At 41.1% G+C, this 13,109-nt stretch overlaps 4 protein-coding genes across 10 annotated transcripts in view; 1 reads left to right on the forward strand and 3 right to left on the reverse strand.

Moving 5' to 3' along the window:
* The window catches only part of LOC110501466 (E3 ubiquitin-protein ligase ubr3), a 42,193-nt gene extending 40,062 nt beyond the window's left edge, over positions 1 to 2,131 (reverse strand). For all 4 annotated transcript variants that reach the window (XM_021579056.3, XM_021579055.3, XM_021579053.3 and 1 more), the window contains exon 1: positions 1,219 to 2,131. In XM_021579056.3, coding sequence (XP_021434731.3) covers positions 1,219 to 1,652 — 434 coding nt within the window. In that variant the 5' untranslated portion in view covers positions 1,653 to 2,131. The remainder of the gene's footprint in view (positions 1 to 1,218) is intronic.
* mettl5 (methyltransferase 5, N6-adenosine) lies at positions 2,092 to 6,458 on the forward strand. The gene is made up of 7 exons (XM_021579058.3): positions 2,092 to 2,500; positions 2,761 to 2,875; positions 2,957 to 3,141; positions 3,218 to 3,300; positions 3,388 to 3,439; positions 4,306 to 4,355; positions 4,787 to 6,458. The coding sequence occupies exons 1-7, from the start codon at positions 2,401 to 2,403 to the stop codon at positions 4,826 to 4,828; spliced, it is 627 nt and encodes a 208-aa protein (XP_021434733.1). The 5' UTR covers positions 2,092 to 2,400; the 3' UTR covers positions 4,829 to 6,458.
* On the reverse strand, positions 4,424 to 8,249 carry LOC110501467 (small RNA binding exonuclease protection factor La). Of its 2 annotated transcripts, XM_090215617.1 has the most exons (13): positions 7,729 to 7,919; positions 7,556 to 7,639; positions 7,141 to 7,204; positions 6,933 to 7,036; positions 6,649 to 6,823; positions 6,452 to 6,559; positions 6,246 to 6,349; positions 6,095 to 6,166; positions 5,959 to 6,001; positions 5,580 to 5,717; positions 5,307 to 5,496; positions 5,113 to 5,229; positions 4,424 to 5,004 (listed from the first exon to the last, which is right to left on the reverse strand). In XM_090215617.1, exons 3-13 carry the CDS (start codon positions 7,195 to 7,197, stop codon positions 4,910 to 4,912), a joined length of 1,203 nt encoding a protein of 400 aa, XP_090071743.1. In that variant the 5' UTR covers positions 7,198 to 7,204; positions 7,556 to 7,639; positions 7,729 to 7,919; the 3' UTR covers positions 4,424 to 4,909. The 2 variants fall into 2 exon arrangements, with proteins under 2 accessions (XP_090071743.1, XP_021434732.1); XM_021579057.3 differs by lacking the exon at positions 7,556 to 7,639 and having other exon boundaries at positions 7,729 to 8,249.
* Positions 8,250 to 9,168: 919 nt separating this feature from the next.
* klhl23 (kelch-like family member 23) lies at positions 9,169 to 12,804 on the reverse strand. 3 transcript variants are annotated; one of them, XM_021579060.3, is made up of 4 exons: positions 12,464 to 12,804; positions 10,829 to 12,058; positions 10,370 to 10,522; positions 9,169 to 10,279 (listed from the first exon to the last, which is right to left on the reverse strand). In XM_021579060.3, exons 2-4 carry the CDS (start codon positions 12,051 to 12,053, stop codon positions 9,969 to 9,971), a joined length of 1,689 nt encoding a protein of 562 aa, XP_021434735.3. In that variant the 5' UTR covers positions 12,054 to 12,058; positions 12,464 to 12,804; the 3' UTR covers positions 9,169 to 9,968. The 3 variants fall into 3 exon arrangements, with proteins under 3 accessions (XP_021434735.3, XP_021434734.3, XP_021434736.3); XM_021579059.3 differs by having other exon boundaries at positions 12,399 to 12,662; XM_021579061.3 differs by having other exon boundaries at positions 9,169 to 10,244; positions 12,399 to 12,507.
* Positions 12,805 to 13,109: the final 305 nt, after the last annotated feature.

Raw genomic sequence — 13,109 nt, forward strand, 5'->3', positions numbered from 1 at the left:
TGCAAGACCCTATCGTAATGCCCGTGGTAAATGTGGGTTGACTTCGGTAATCCCTGCGGGGCTAGTTACGGACCATCTAAATTACACCAAGTACATAGGACAATTGTAAAATTCCAATAATCCAAATTTCAATGACTTAATGTATAGTTGGTTTGAGTTAAAGTCATTCATATACAAATATTTAATAAAACTAAAAGGTGCACAAAATTGAAATATTGTCTTGTTTATTGGTGGTCCGTAACTTGCCCCACCTGCAAACACACACCCACATCCCAAAACCAACTCGCGTTTGAATTGAATCATGGCCTCTAATTAACCAAATCTTTAAAAATGAGGCCAAATCAGGAAGTGCAGTCAACCCTTTAAATCTAAACATGAGCTGATATGTTACAAGAAGTGATTGAGTTATTCTGCAGGGACAAATTGTAATTATCCTAGAAACCTTGTAGGATTAGTTCATTTCAATAGCACAGTATTTGCATTAAGAATATGAAATGCGAACCTATAAAATGCAAGTATTACGTTTTGTTCAATTGGATTCTTAAAAGGTAAACTGTTTCTGTTGGGTATACAGGTGTATACACCTCTGCGGTGTTTATAGCCATTGTTCAAAGCTGTGTGTACTTGACTAGATTGCTGGGGCTGGGTCCTATGACTGACGTGAACTAGCCTCTGGTGTTTTGTTAGCTAGCTAACGCCCAATTCATTTATTTTTTCCAAATAATTTGTATTTTCAATAATTAGAGCTTTTTCAGAGCTCCAATTCGTGAAAAAAAAAGATCCGAATTGGAATGTGTCTAAACGCAGGCTACCTAGTGCCCCCATTAAAAAGTGTTGAGGTTTTGTATAGCTAAAGATGAATGGTTTTTCAATCAATAGCATGTTCAGTGACAGATGTCAGTAAAATTAAGGGGACATGTCAAAACGGCACAGTTGCTATATAAACTAGACTCAGTAAGGCAGCATACTCCCAACTAGGTGGAACTTTACGAGCTAACGTTAGCTGTTAGCCAGCAAACTGGGTATTATGACAGCCTAGCTATAGCTAGACATGCCCCATACATTGTTAAAAATTGTTTGGTTATGTCAGTTGCTGTCAAAAAAATGGCAAGTATTATCAATTCATTAGAAAATGTCACTACAATCTAGCTAGCCAGTTGACGTTAGCTAGCTATCGTTAGCTATTAGCCAGCTAGCGCTCTTAAGCTAAGGACTTACCCAGTTTCTCGCATGACATTACTATCTCCACAGTCACAGGCCCCACCAGCCTGGCTCCTGAACATATTGAAGTCATGGCCTGTGTGATCGCCGTTGTTAAAACACTCTGCGCAGAGTGACATGCAAGGAGAAATGCCACAAGTCCGACAGCGGTATGCCACAAAATTTGCTGTCCAAACCAAGCCGCATAGAGTAGCATTGTCATAGGACCGGACCGTTTTGCAGAACTCCTCGAAACCTTCTTCTCCTGCTATTAGACATTTACACCAGTCAAGAGCCTCGGTGTCTGCCGGTGGCTTTTCTGGATTAAGAACAGAATCAAGCAGCTCTTGAAGTTGTCGGACACCAGAGCTGTTGTCAGTCCGATTAAGGTCTGACTTTAAATGAGCAGCAGTAGATTTCTTGTCCCGGCGTAGCAGCAACGCCGCCATCATGCACTCTGGCTTGTACACAAATGTATTTTTGTTGTCCTGTTGCTACGTTCTCGTAATTTCTCGCGATACATTCGATATTGTGTTCACTGTTTGTGTTCCGCGTCTATTGTGTTAAACCAATGACGTATATAAATCACTGGTTCAAACACACTGACCTGGCTTCATTGCAAATCCACATCCAGTTTGGCAGGTGATCAAGCTGTGTAGTAGTCTCGGCTACTGCTGTCCAGTAGGCAGCTGATCAACCGTGACCATGCAATTTTGTACACCAAAAGTTATATAGATAAACCATCACAACCCACGATTACAGTAAACTAGCTAATCCCTAACTATGGAATGATAATGCCAATGGTGGCAGTAACTAGTGGAATCAGAAAATGTTATGCATGTTTTGTATTGCAAAAACACCATGATCATAGAGCTGTACTGCTTTTCTTAGCGTCTGTTCCACCTCGGATTGTTTTCATTGAGACCCCACTAATGCGGAAGTGTGACTCTGTACACCTTCCCCGTGGCTCTGAAGAGGGGTGTGCTGTGAGTTTTAGCATTCTATGCCATATTCTAGCTCAAATGTGGCCAGCAAATGTAAACAATCAAACCAATTCTTGGATTGCATTTACAGGGAGCAGCTATCGAGTACAATCTAGCTTCCTTGATATATGTTGTCTTTCCGATTGGGCTCGCGGCGTTGAGTGTATAGCTGTATAGCTGTTAGTTGTAGCAGGTCAAGGTTTGCTATCCAGCCAATATGAAACTGAAAGAGTTGGAAAGTTGTCTTCAACAAGTGGACGCCTTTGAAGAACCCAAAATTCTTCTTGAACAATATCCAACCAGCCCTCACATTGCAGGTAAGACTACTCCACAATAATCAATATAGGTGGCCCACTAAAGCTATAACATTACAAACGTGTGTTTGTTGTTAAAGGTAGACTCAGCCATATGACATCACGTCATACACATCGGAGCGACTTTTGCATAGATGTCAACTACAACAATCTGCCAAAACCTCCTACTGGCTCTTCACAATTTGTTTGCATGTCAATTTGAATTGTGTTGTAATTGAAATTGCTGTGTCTAATTTTAGTAATTTAAACATGTATCTTTTCAGCATGTATGCTTTATACAATCCACAACACATTTGATGACATCGAGGGCAAATTGGTTGCAGATTTGGGATGCGGATGTGGCGTTCTTAGCATTGGAGCAGCAATGCTTGATGCAGGGTAAGAAAATAACACCAACTGTCTGAATAAAAGTTATTGTACTGGAGTATTTATCTAACCACTCACCTTCCTCTCTTATAGTTTGTGTGTTGGGTTTGACATTGATGACGATGCACTGAAGATATTCAAAAGGAACTCTGAGGAATTTGAGCTGACCAACGTAGACCTGATCCAGTGTGACATGTGCTCCCTGAGATCCCATGCATATGCCAAGAAATTTGACACTGTGATAATGAATCCTCCATTTGGTACCAAACACAACCAAGGTGAGATCACATTTTAAGGTAATAAAACAACCAATTGATGTGTTATAAACCTTTGATTGCTTTCTCAAAAATAAAGGTATGGACATGCAGTTTCTGAGGACGGCTTTAACTATGGCAACAACAGCAGTATATTCTCTTCACAAAACATCAACACGAGGCGTAAGTTGTCAACACTCCATGGTGTACTACTCTTTCACCAACTTCTGTCATAAGTGTTGTCTAATTCCTCTTTTTGCCTAATTGCAGCACATACAGAAGAAAGCAAGTGACTGGGGAGTAAAAATGGAAGTAATAGCAGGTAACAGAAATGTCACAATGGAGTTGTAGTACTCAAGTCTCGATTGATTACTTCTGACTCACTTTACCGTGACTTGTACTTGATAGGCAAACTATTAGCAGCAAGGGTTGTTCTCTAGCTCCGCCTCCAATCATAGGCTACATAACGCTCAAGCAACTCTTGCTTCCTCGTAACCACCAGTCTACAAAATTGATATTAAGTTTAACAGTCTAGTAATGTCGTTTTCACCTTGAGTATAGAAAAGTAGGCTGTTTGAATTTGTCATCTCGCTCACTTTTTTCCCCACAGCATCCCATAGCCAGGTTCTGAAAAGTCTCCCTTAAATTTTTGGTATTCACCCACATATGTAAATGTGAAAAGTAGAGCTGTGAGCCTGTTTAGACATTCTTATCCGACAGGAGTAATAGCCAATACTGTCTGGAGAATTTATCCCTTCAAAACATTGCTGATTTGACAACTGTTGAACATTAAATGAAATGTGTGAGCCTGCATATGGACATGTTTCATAGGCTATTGCAGGCAATTATCACCATTGGGTGACAAATCTTTCCGTCACATTTCTGCTGGGCAGATATCTACCATAAAGAGGCGCTAATCTACTGTAGAAGCCAACAACCAGCACTAACCAAAAAGTCTAATGAACCCCATTAATTTTGCTTTCACTTTGTGCACATAAACCAATTTTTGGTTTAACCCCGACTCAAGACTTGAGCACATGGACTAGGACTCGATAGTCAGCCATAGGAACTCTACCACCGGCAACTGACTTAGCCAGAGGGACTCGTTACTCAACTACAACACTGCAGTGGAGGTGATGAACAAGTACACCTAAATGAAACCTGACAATGTGTTTCTCTCCTTGACAGAGCTAAGATATGACTTGCCAGCGTCCTACAAGTTCCACAAGAAGAAATCGGTAAGAAAAATGTTGGCAAGTCTAAATTGTTGAGACAAGTGCTTTGAACATATGCATCTGACAGAATCTGACTTACAATCAAAACTTTAATGGCTATTCACAAAAGTAAAAGGAACAAGATCTATGCTTTAGGACTCAACCGTATACACTTGATTAAAACAATTGAGAGAAAAGAAAGAATGGCACTGATTAACAATTCTATTAACATGCACATCTTTGTATGGAGGTGACTAAAACAGGCGTAATATGCTCCTGCTGAAATGAAATGATTTGTTTAGATGCAGTCAACACAACTAATGAAATCCATATTAAATAAGTCCCATAAAGTATGTTCAGGGTAGAAATTGATAGGTATTGACAATGTAAGATGCACACCACATTACTGATAAGGCTGAACACTTTCCAGTCTTATATTCTAAATTGTTTTCTAGGTTGACATCAAGGTGGACTTTCTACGGTTTTCCACAACATGAAGCCTCCACTGGAATGGAATAAAGTTGTTTTCAATGGGTATCTTTTCAAATAAAATGCTTCAACGAGACGTGCTAGTACATTTAAGAACCATTTTCAGTTTTGACAACTTTTGCAGCTGGAGCATCAGCATCTTTGCACACTCCTTCCAGGGCTCGCTTCTTCGGGCTAGGAGGTGCTATTGGAGAAATGGAAGTTAGAAAAGATACTCAATTGTTCATAATTGACAGACATGTCTCAGCAGAATCATATCATTATATTGCGTGATTAACATAACTACTTTTACCGTCATCATCACTATCATCAAATTTGGTCTTTCTGCCTTGGTAGTGTGATTTGCCATCACGTCCACCCCTGTCCCTTCGTCCTCCTCTCCCCCCTCTACCACCTGATTTTCGGCCACCTGTAAAGAGGAAATGCACCATCAGATCAGAAATGACATTATGAAGATACATTTAAAAAAACGCCTTAATCAGTTACCTCTACCACCTCGACGTCTGTTGAGAGATTCCTGTTGGTCTTCAATTATCTTTTTCAGAGCTTCCCTCTCTGCATCTCCCTCTACCACCTCCCACGTAACGTCTTCGCCTTTAATTTTCAAGTTTCCTCCACTTGCTTCCTTTGCCTTATCAAGAGCTTCCTTGGCACTCACTCTGAAGAGGATGGTACCCTATAAGATAAATAATTATTTCCTATGACATTCATTTGTAATTGAAGGGTGGTTCAAATGGTTTATTACACTGCAATTACTACCTCTTTGGCACCCCTGGTGAAATCAATCCATTTGATTTGACCATGACCTGAGAACACCTCGTGAAAGTCCTCTCTTGAAACACTGTCAAGATTGCCTGAGAACTTCAACAGGCATCCGGTCTGCTCGTCCAGAGATTTCTACAGTGTAAAATAAAGCAGCGGACCTTTAGAACAACTTTAAACCTCCCTGTTTTGGGAAGAAAAATACAAATAGGGTCCTATTCAATAGAAGCAAACAGGAGAAAATGGCTTAAATAGGTTTTGGTGCTACACAAACTTGTCCAATAACAGATGCTACTTTCAAAATGTTCAGCCATAATGAAAACCCTTTCAAAACAATCTCAATAAGGATTTGTGATAGCACTTCCAGAGATCTTACCATTTCCTCTTCCTCTGCTTGTTTTTGTTTTTCGTCCTTGTCACTGTAAAACAAATTTAATTTGGAACAATTTACTTTAACATAAAAAAACATTCAGGAAGAAAAAACATGATTAAAAGGTCAGTAATGTGCTCACTGTTTAGCCTTAGCCTTGGACTCTGCTTTTAACAGTTTTCTATCCTCTGATTTCTTTGCATGGTAGTCCTCTCTGAAAACACAAGAGCAGAGTTAATTCATACCCTTTTCGCCATATAAGACTTGGTCGCGGTAGTTTAGCCTCCGCCTACCTTGAAAGTATAATCATTTCATTTTCTTTGAATGATTTGGTGTCTGTGCGTGCTAGGAACTGCTTTGATGCTTCTTCAGTGTCAAAAACCAGGAATACTGAGCCCTGAAAATGGATGGAGATGCTGAGTGTTTTGTATTACACGCATTGTTTTCATGTACCAAATAAACTTCCCCCTGGTGGGACAATAAAGTTGATCTGAATCACCTTGAAATTCTTTTGGAAGTTGCGTCTCATCTGAATGTTTTCTATGACACCTTTCCCTTTCAGCCACCCCTCGATTTCATCAAGGGTTGTCTCCAATGGGAAACCTTTCTGGAAGACCATAAATGTTTAACATACAAACACAGGGCTCCAAACAGCTGTAATTAGGTGCATCTCGAATCTTGGAAAATTCAACTTACAATGTACACAGATTTGTGTTTGAGGGTATCTTTGTACTTGTCGTTCAGTTCTGGTAAGGGCTTGCTTGAAATTCTCCTGATTTTTGTCGTATCCTCACTCAATTCCAAAAGGCCAGTCTGGGATTTCTTCAGAGACTCAACAATTACACTGTGATCCGTTGTCAAGCATTTCAGCCTGAAAATAATAAGGGGAAAGTTAGGAATTATGTTACAGCGAACAATAAACATGTATGTAAGCCTTACCAAGTCCCAAGCTTCAACTGATAAAATTAAATTGCACAAGCCTGTTAAACTTGAGCATGGTTTCCAGAGTCACCCAGCCATCATCGAGCTGCAACTGTTCTTTGAGGAACTTGTCTCTTGGAAGATTGTGATCACCGAAGTAGTACTTTGAAGATGAATAAAAACGTGTCAATCAGGGAAGATTAGCATTTTCCAGGTTAGTTGTCAGTATATATCACCATATTTGAATATATAGCTACAGTATAATACCTCAAGCTGTTGAGCCACCTTCTTCTCAAGTTCAGACATTTCTTGAATTTCTGCCATGATGAGTCTGAAAAGAATAAGTAAATGGAGTATTGATTAGATCAAAATGTGACAAATCAATTTTATTGATTTATAAGCAACACAAACCAAATGAAAAATGCTTTAGCGACATGCACGAGCCTTGACAGCTAATTACACAACGGACAAGCGCATGAAGTTTGCGTGGGGAAAAGCTTTTGCTCACCCACGTTTTCACTTCTGACTGAAGACAGTCATGTTACCCAGCCTAGCAAGCTACCTAGTACTATAGAAAGCCCGTGTGAATTAATTGCGTTCACTAATGGTTACAGAAACATAGCCTCTGAATTCAAAGGAAGACATGGCCTAACGGGCCGTTTACAGCGTGTCCAGCACGTACATGAAATGCCTCGCTCGGTCTGCTAACTCGTTACGTTAGCCTGCTAGTTAGCTAGCGTGCAACTGTTTCCTTCTCCCCGGGCCTCTAAAATACAAGATAGGACAATTCTATAGCAAATAAGATGACTTGCATAGGAAGTTTAAACGTTGGTTAATTGTAATATATTTACTTACTGTGATATATTGACTTGCTACCTGCAGAAATTCAGATTGATGAGAAGGCTTTCTTCCACACGCGCTAAATCACGTTGGCAAGCAAGTGGGTTGTGCTACGGAGATCGTTGAGGGCCAAAACTGCCTTGGTGTGCCAAAAATGTATAACTAAACCAAGTAAGACCACTGCCTGTCATTTCCAATGGAACAAATGAGTCACAGTGGGCAGAACAAGCATGGACGTGGGCAGAGCCAAGCACACGCTAGCGAGATCCTATTGGCGCGTTGTAGAATAATTCTGCATATGTCCGTTAGGGAACGCCTACTCTGCTCATTTCGCCTTTGCATTCCTTCTACACAGTGCGATTTTAACTTTTGCGTAGGGTAAAGTCTACTAAACTTAGTCCACTCTGTTCATAGCATATTCTAGTTTTGGGAACAGACATCTGTATTGAGAGCAACTGTTTCATCGATGAGAGCATTTGCAGAATGTCGGCCAAAATCGATATGGGTCCATCTTCTCTCAGGGCCCGCCCATGGGCTTCCTCTCACTACCATATTTGGCAGTGAGTGGAAACGCCAAGCGGATGCTTCACATTTATACATCCAGTGAAATATCTGCCTCATTGTACTGAGGTTTTACGTTCTGCACTGAAGCCTAGACTACAGTACAGCGCTGCCTAAATTCGTATTCGATGAGGTTTAACGGTGGTTGGCATACAATAAATATTGCATTACCTCCACCTATTAGACTGGAGTATAACTCAATTATACTAAAATACACAAATACCCTACCATCTAATGCGAAACTCACAAATAAAAAAAAATAAAAAAATACCATACTCCCCTATTTAAATATATTTAGTCCTACTTCAGGCCAACAGTCTGAAATGATGGTACACTACCACTTAACACACCCTGTAACTCTTCTGATGTCAAGTCTCGCATACCAAAATACCTCTCTGCTGCTGCCACCACAACCGCTATTTTCTGTGACTTACGTTTCATCCCTGCAGTACAGTTGACAACCATTACTATAAATGCCAAAAATCCAATCTTACTGAAACATATATCACTTGTTGGTTCATCCTTATGTACTGGTACAGATCTACTACTCACACCACTCCTCTTAGGATCCCTCCCCATTGACGCATCTTCTTTTACCTTCTTCACTGCCTCAACATATGACAACTTCTGCACTACTCTAATCCTGAAAAACTCAACCTGTCAGCTTTCACAATTACCGCTATCCCAGTAATCACTCCTTTCAATGGCGCCCTTTTCTTGAGAGCAAAATAATTCACACCTCTTGCCCACATTCGTTTAACACAGAGTGCTTGCTCCCTTTGACCAGCAGAAACACAAACAACTTTCACAAGACCACTTCTGGTTACCCTCACTGATTCCACAGCACCCAAATCTGTTTTCACCCACCCTCATATTTTACCTTCAAACAGCTGAAAATACAATATTTTTGTTTATTGAAAAGGTTCACAGCGGTTTAGATGGTACAATGATTCTCAACACTATACTTCCTTCTTTTGTCACATAAACTGAAATTAGGCGAACTATGACAAGCAACCAGGAAATGGCGGACAAGCAACCAGGAAATGGCGGAGCATTTCTGCATATTGCATCTTTAAAGTTACATTTATCAAGTAAAATCAGGTGCATACTGAATCAATCAACCGCAGACTGTTGCAACGTTTAGGCAGTGGTCTGCTTCTGCCTATACATTTTTGCATCCATAATCATCAGTTTGGTTTTTACCAACAGCTGTTGTAGCTCATTCTTTTTACATTCAGAATCAGAGGTCTAAACAACGGAAACCGGAATAATTGTGCATCCCCCAAACCCTAAGATTCAGATGTATGGTTGATGACATTTGTGCTTCAAATGTAGAGATTTGTCTAAAAACTGTGTGCATGTGTAGAGCTCTACCAGGTTAACCTGTCTAAGCCAAAATTACATAACTGGTAATCCCCCGGTGCATGAGAACCAATGTGTTAGATGTATAAGTGGATTGAAAATGATGTGCTCTTTTTGTAATATTAAACCAGCAGCAATCATTTGTCACTGAACCTTCATTTTTGGCCAACTGGGTATAAAAGACACTCTAAACAACGTAACTTTTTGTAAAAAGATTCTTAGCACCTGTCACACACATACATAGCCCCTACCACTCATGGGCCGTATGGCACGAAGGAGCTGCATCCATGGGATTTAGTTGATGTGTGTTGTAAAAGTACATTAAAAAGACACTACACACTGTAAATGCAAATGCATCCGTGTGTTCTTGCTGGGCTGGGGAGGTTTCCCACAACCTCCCAGGTGTCCAGCTCTGGGTCATACTTCTCAATGCTCTGCAGATACGTCCCCTTTGAATAGGAATATCCCCCGGTCACATAGATGCAGCCATTGATCACTACAGCACCACACTCCATCCTCCTCTCCTTCATCACTGACAACTGCCTCCACTCATCTCTCTCTGGGTCGTAGCAGTCGGTGATCGTAGTCTGTCCTCCCACCAAGTACAGCTTGTTGTTCAGAGAAACAGAGCACAGGCCATACTCTGAAAGCATGAGTACAATGATTTCCTTACTAAATATTACTGAATACAAATTTCAAATAAAATGCCCACTTCCTTCAAAATCTGTCATACCTGGATGAGGACTGATTGTGACAATGTTCCATTCATTTATGTCTGGCCTGTAGGCCTGAATTTTTTCGTAGGTGCTGCTTCCTCTGGATCCATAGTGGCCACCGGTCACATAGATTGTGTCATTCATGACACACGCAGTGGCATTTCCTACACCTTTGAAAGAGGAAGCATTTGATCAAAAACAGTGAACAGCCAAAACAATCCTGATTTCATTAGTGCTACTCGGTAAAGTCTTTTGCATGTTATTTTAATATGCAAAATAACTTGAAAGTAATTATTTACAGGTCAATGGCTGAGAATCAAATAGTGAATGAGTGGCCAAGATAGCTTTTGGCCCAACCATGTGGAACGGACAAATTCAAGGGCAATACTAGAGCAACACAGACCTGCATGTTTGCTCAGGTGTCTTCTCATTGTAACTAACTCCTCTGTGTAGTGCTTCTGTTTATGTTTTCATACCTTGTATCATGTTGGCTGTAGGGAACCATTTCTTTTTTAAGGGGTCATAGAATTCAGTCTCAAGTTGTATAGCTCCCCCTCTGTACCCTCCTATGGCATAGATACAGCCGTGTAAAGCCACAGAACAGTGGTAGTATCTGGCAGTGATCATGGGGCATCCCTCAGTCCACTCATCACAATCACCATTATAAATCCAAACTGTGTCCAGGGCTTCAATGGTCGCAGTCATATAACCCCCAGTCACATAAATATTTGCCCCCAGTAAAGAGACACTATAGCTCTCTCTTGTCTGGTCAGGCATATCTTTTCCTTGCACCCATGTGTTGCTTATTGGATCCCATATGTGGACTTCACAGAGCGGATGCCAGTAGTACCCTCCAATAACATACATGCTTGAGGACACTTTCTTCCTGCTCGCTGAAGTCTCTTTGCAGTTGGACTTCAATGCGTTGATAATCAATGACCTTACTTTTCCCTCATTGCCCAGTAAGCATTGCCTCTGTCCATCCAGGGCAGTCTTGAAGTGCACCTCATCCAGCTCAAGATGGACACGACAGAGTAGGCCCTGAACGTGATCAATACGGTTAACAATGTCATAGGTGACCCATTTGACCACCGCATCCAAGAGAACTTCATCCTTCCATACGTTGATGTTCTTAAGAGACATGACGGAACTCAGCTTGTCGTAGTCCACCTCCAAGAATTCCTCCTGCTGTAGAAGGTCCTCAAACCTGCTGAGCATTACCCTCCGTGCCTCCCGCTCCAGCTCAGGGCAGATGTGCAGCTCAGCAAAAGAGTGCATACCCAGGCAGTTGTCCACATCCAGGAAGCGTATAAGGAAGTCTTCGCAAGCCTTCTTCACTGAGCTGAACTGTAAGAGGTCTGCTGCCTCCAGCAGGCTCTGTACATTTGTCTCCGTGATGTTCACCCTGGAAGTGTATACGTAGTTCACCAAAGCACTCAGAACGTCATAATCAATCCCTGTCAGTTTGATGAGGTTGTTTGACCGCTCCTTCATGTCGGCTGTGAACATGACTTTGAAATAAGAGCTGCGGGCTGACAATGCTGCCTTGTGACAGTAAAATACCTGTCCCGTGGCACATTGTAGGGTGATGTCGGTGAATATGCCACCTAGGTAGAACTCTCTCAGAGCATCCAATAGTTCATTTGGATGGGCGATGTCACAAAAGTCATAAATGTAGCTTCCTTTTCCTTTGTCTGACATAGTGGCTAGAAAATGAAAAGAAGATATCATTCATAATTTGTGGCTTTAATTTATTGTGTCATTTTATATACTATAGGCCTAAAAACAACTAAAATCTGATAGCTTTTAATGGCTTTCTTTGCATATTTGCTTCTATCTTTCCCACAACATAGGCTACTACAACATTAGGGCTATTTAAATCTATACACACATCAGTAGGCTACGATCTGAGAGTGCAATAAAGGCTCTCGAGTAATCAGCAGGGGACATGAGTTTCTACTCTCAAACCACTGGATTCTATACAACTAAACATTATTCACATTGTACCAACCATCTTCAAATCCATATTCCCTCATTCACGCTTACCTTTCCACCGTCTAATGACATGAATTGCGCTTTCTGGACTGAAACAGGCGCTCGCAGACACTAACCTCAAATTAGCTCTCAGGACCTTTGTGGCACACCGCTGTCCTATTTTGGTATCTGTGTATAGTTGGAGAGGCGCCGGCTGTCACCCTGCTCCATATACTCCAGCCTGCTTCACAGATAATAGGCTACATACAACCAGTCAAATAGACTGCTTTAGCGAATCACCGTTCCCGTTATTCCCTGGACACACATTCTCCAACCACGACAATGGTTGAGTCGAGACAGCATCGTTGCGCACAAGGACAATCAATACCCCAAGTGAAAAAAAAACGGTATGGTTGGTAGCCTGTTTTAATTTGATTGAGGAATTCCCCCACTGCAGAGCCATTTAGTCTCGTTCGTTGCCATGGCAGTTTTAGCCAAATCCTAATAAGGATTAGGATTGCATAATCTAAAGAGAGATTGTAGTGTGGTGCCATGAACAAGCGCTGCATCAAACCTTATGACCAACACTGATTTTGTGGTTCACAACCTCACTGCTAACTGCTAAGTAAAATCATCTAAGTGACGGACATTTTACTTTAGGCTTCGCTGTTGAAATAACAGGACATTTATTAAATATACAGTATACAAAGGCTGGTAAACTAACATAGCATATTTCATCTCTATTGCACCCAAGGGAATATTTTATGCTAGAAATAGGCTAGT

This window comes from Oncorhynchus mykiss, chromosome 22 (genome assembly GCF_057628025.1).
Source record: "Oncorhynchus mykiss isolate SJ-2025 chromosome 22, ASM5762802v1, whole genome shotgun sequence".
Lineage (NCBI taxonomy): Eukaryota > Metazoa > Chordata > Actinopteri > Salmoniformes > Salmonidae > Oncorhynchus > Oncorhynchus mykiss.

Excerpts from the sequence above, each read along its gene's own strand:
- mettl5 (XM_021579058.3), top strand. The coding sequence starts at position 2,401 with ATGAAACTGAAAGAGTTGGAAAGTTGTCTTCAACAAGTGGACGCCTTT. Across the intron at positions 3,440-4,305 it reads AAAAATGGAAGTAATAGCAG|AGCTAAGATATGACTTGCCA; the intron begins GTAACAGAAATG and ends TCTCCTTGACAG. Across the intron at positions 4,356-4,786 it reads AGTTCCACAAGAAGAAATCG|GTTGACATCAAGGTGGACTT; the intron begins GTAAGAAAAATG and ends ATTGTTTTCTAG.
- klhl23 (XM_021579060.3), bottom strand. The coding sequence starts at position 12,053 with ATGTCAGACAAAGGAAAAGGAAGCTACATTTATGACTTTTGTGACATC. Across the intron at positions 10,523-10,828 it reads TACAGCCAACATGATACAAG|GTGTAGGAAATGCCACTGCG; the intron begins GTATGAAAACAT and ends CCTCTTTCAAAG. Across the intron at positions 10,280-10,369 it reads CACAATCAGTCCTCATCCAG|AGTATGGCCTGTGCTCTGTT; the intron begins GTATGACAGATT and ends TCATGCTTTCAG.
- LOC110501467 (XM_021579057.3), bottom strand. The coding sequence starts at position 7,197 with ATGGCAGAAATTCAAGAAATGTCTGAACTTGAGAAGAAGGTGGCTCAA. Across the intron at positions 6,002-6,094 it reads TCCAAGGCTAAGGCTAAACA|TGACAAGGACGAAAAACAAA; the intron begins GTGAGCACATTA and ends TTTGTTTTACAG. Across the intron at positions 5,497-5,579 it reads TCACCAGGGGTGCCAAAGAG|GGTACCATCCTCTTCAGAGT; the intron begins GTAGTAATTGCA and ends TTTATCTTATAG.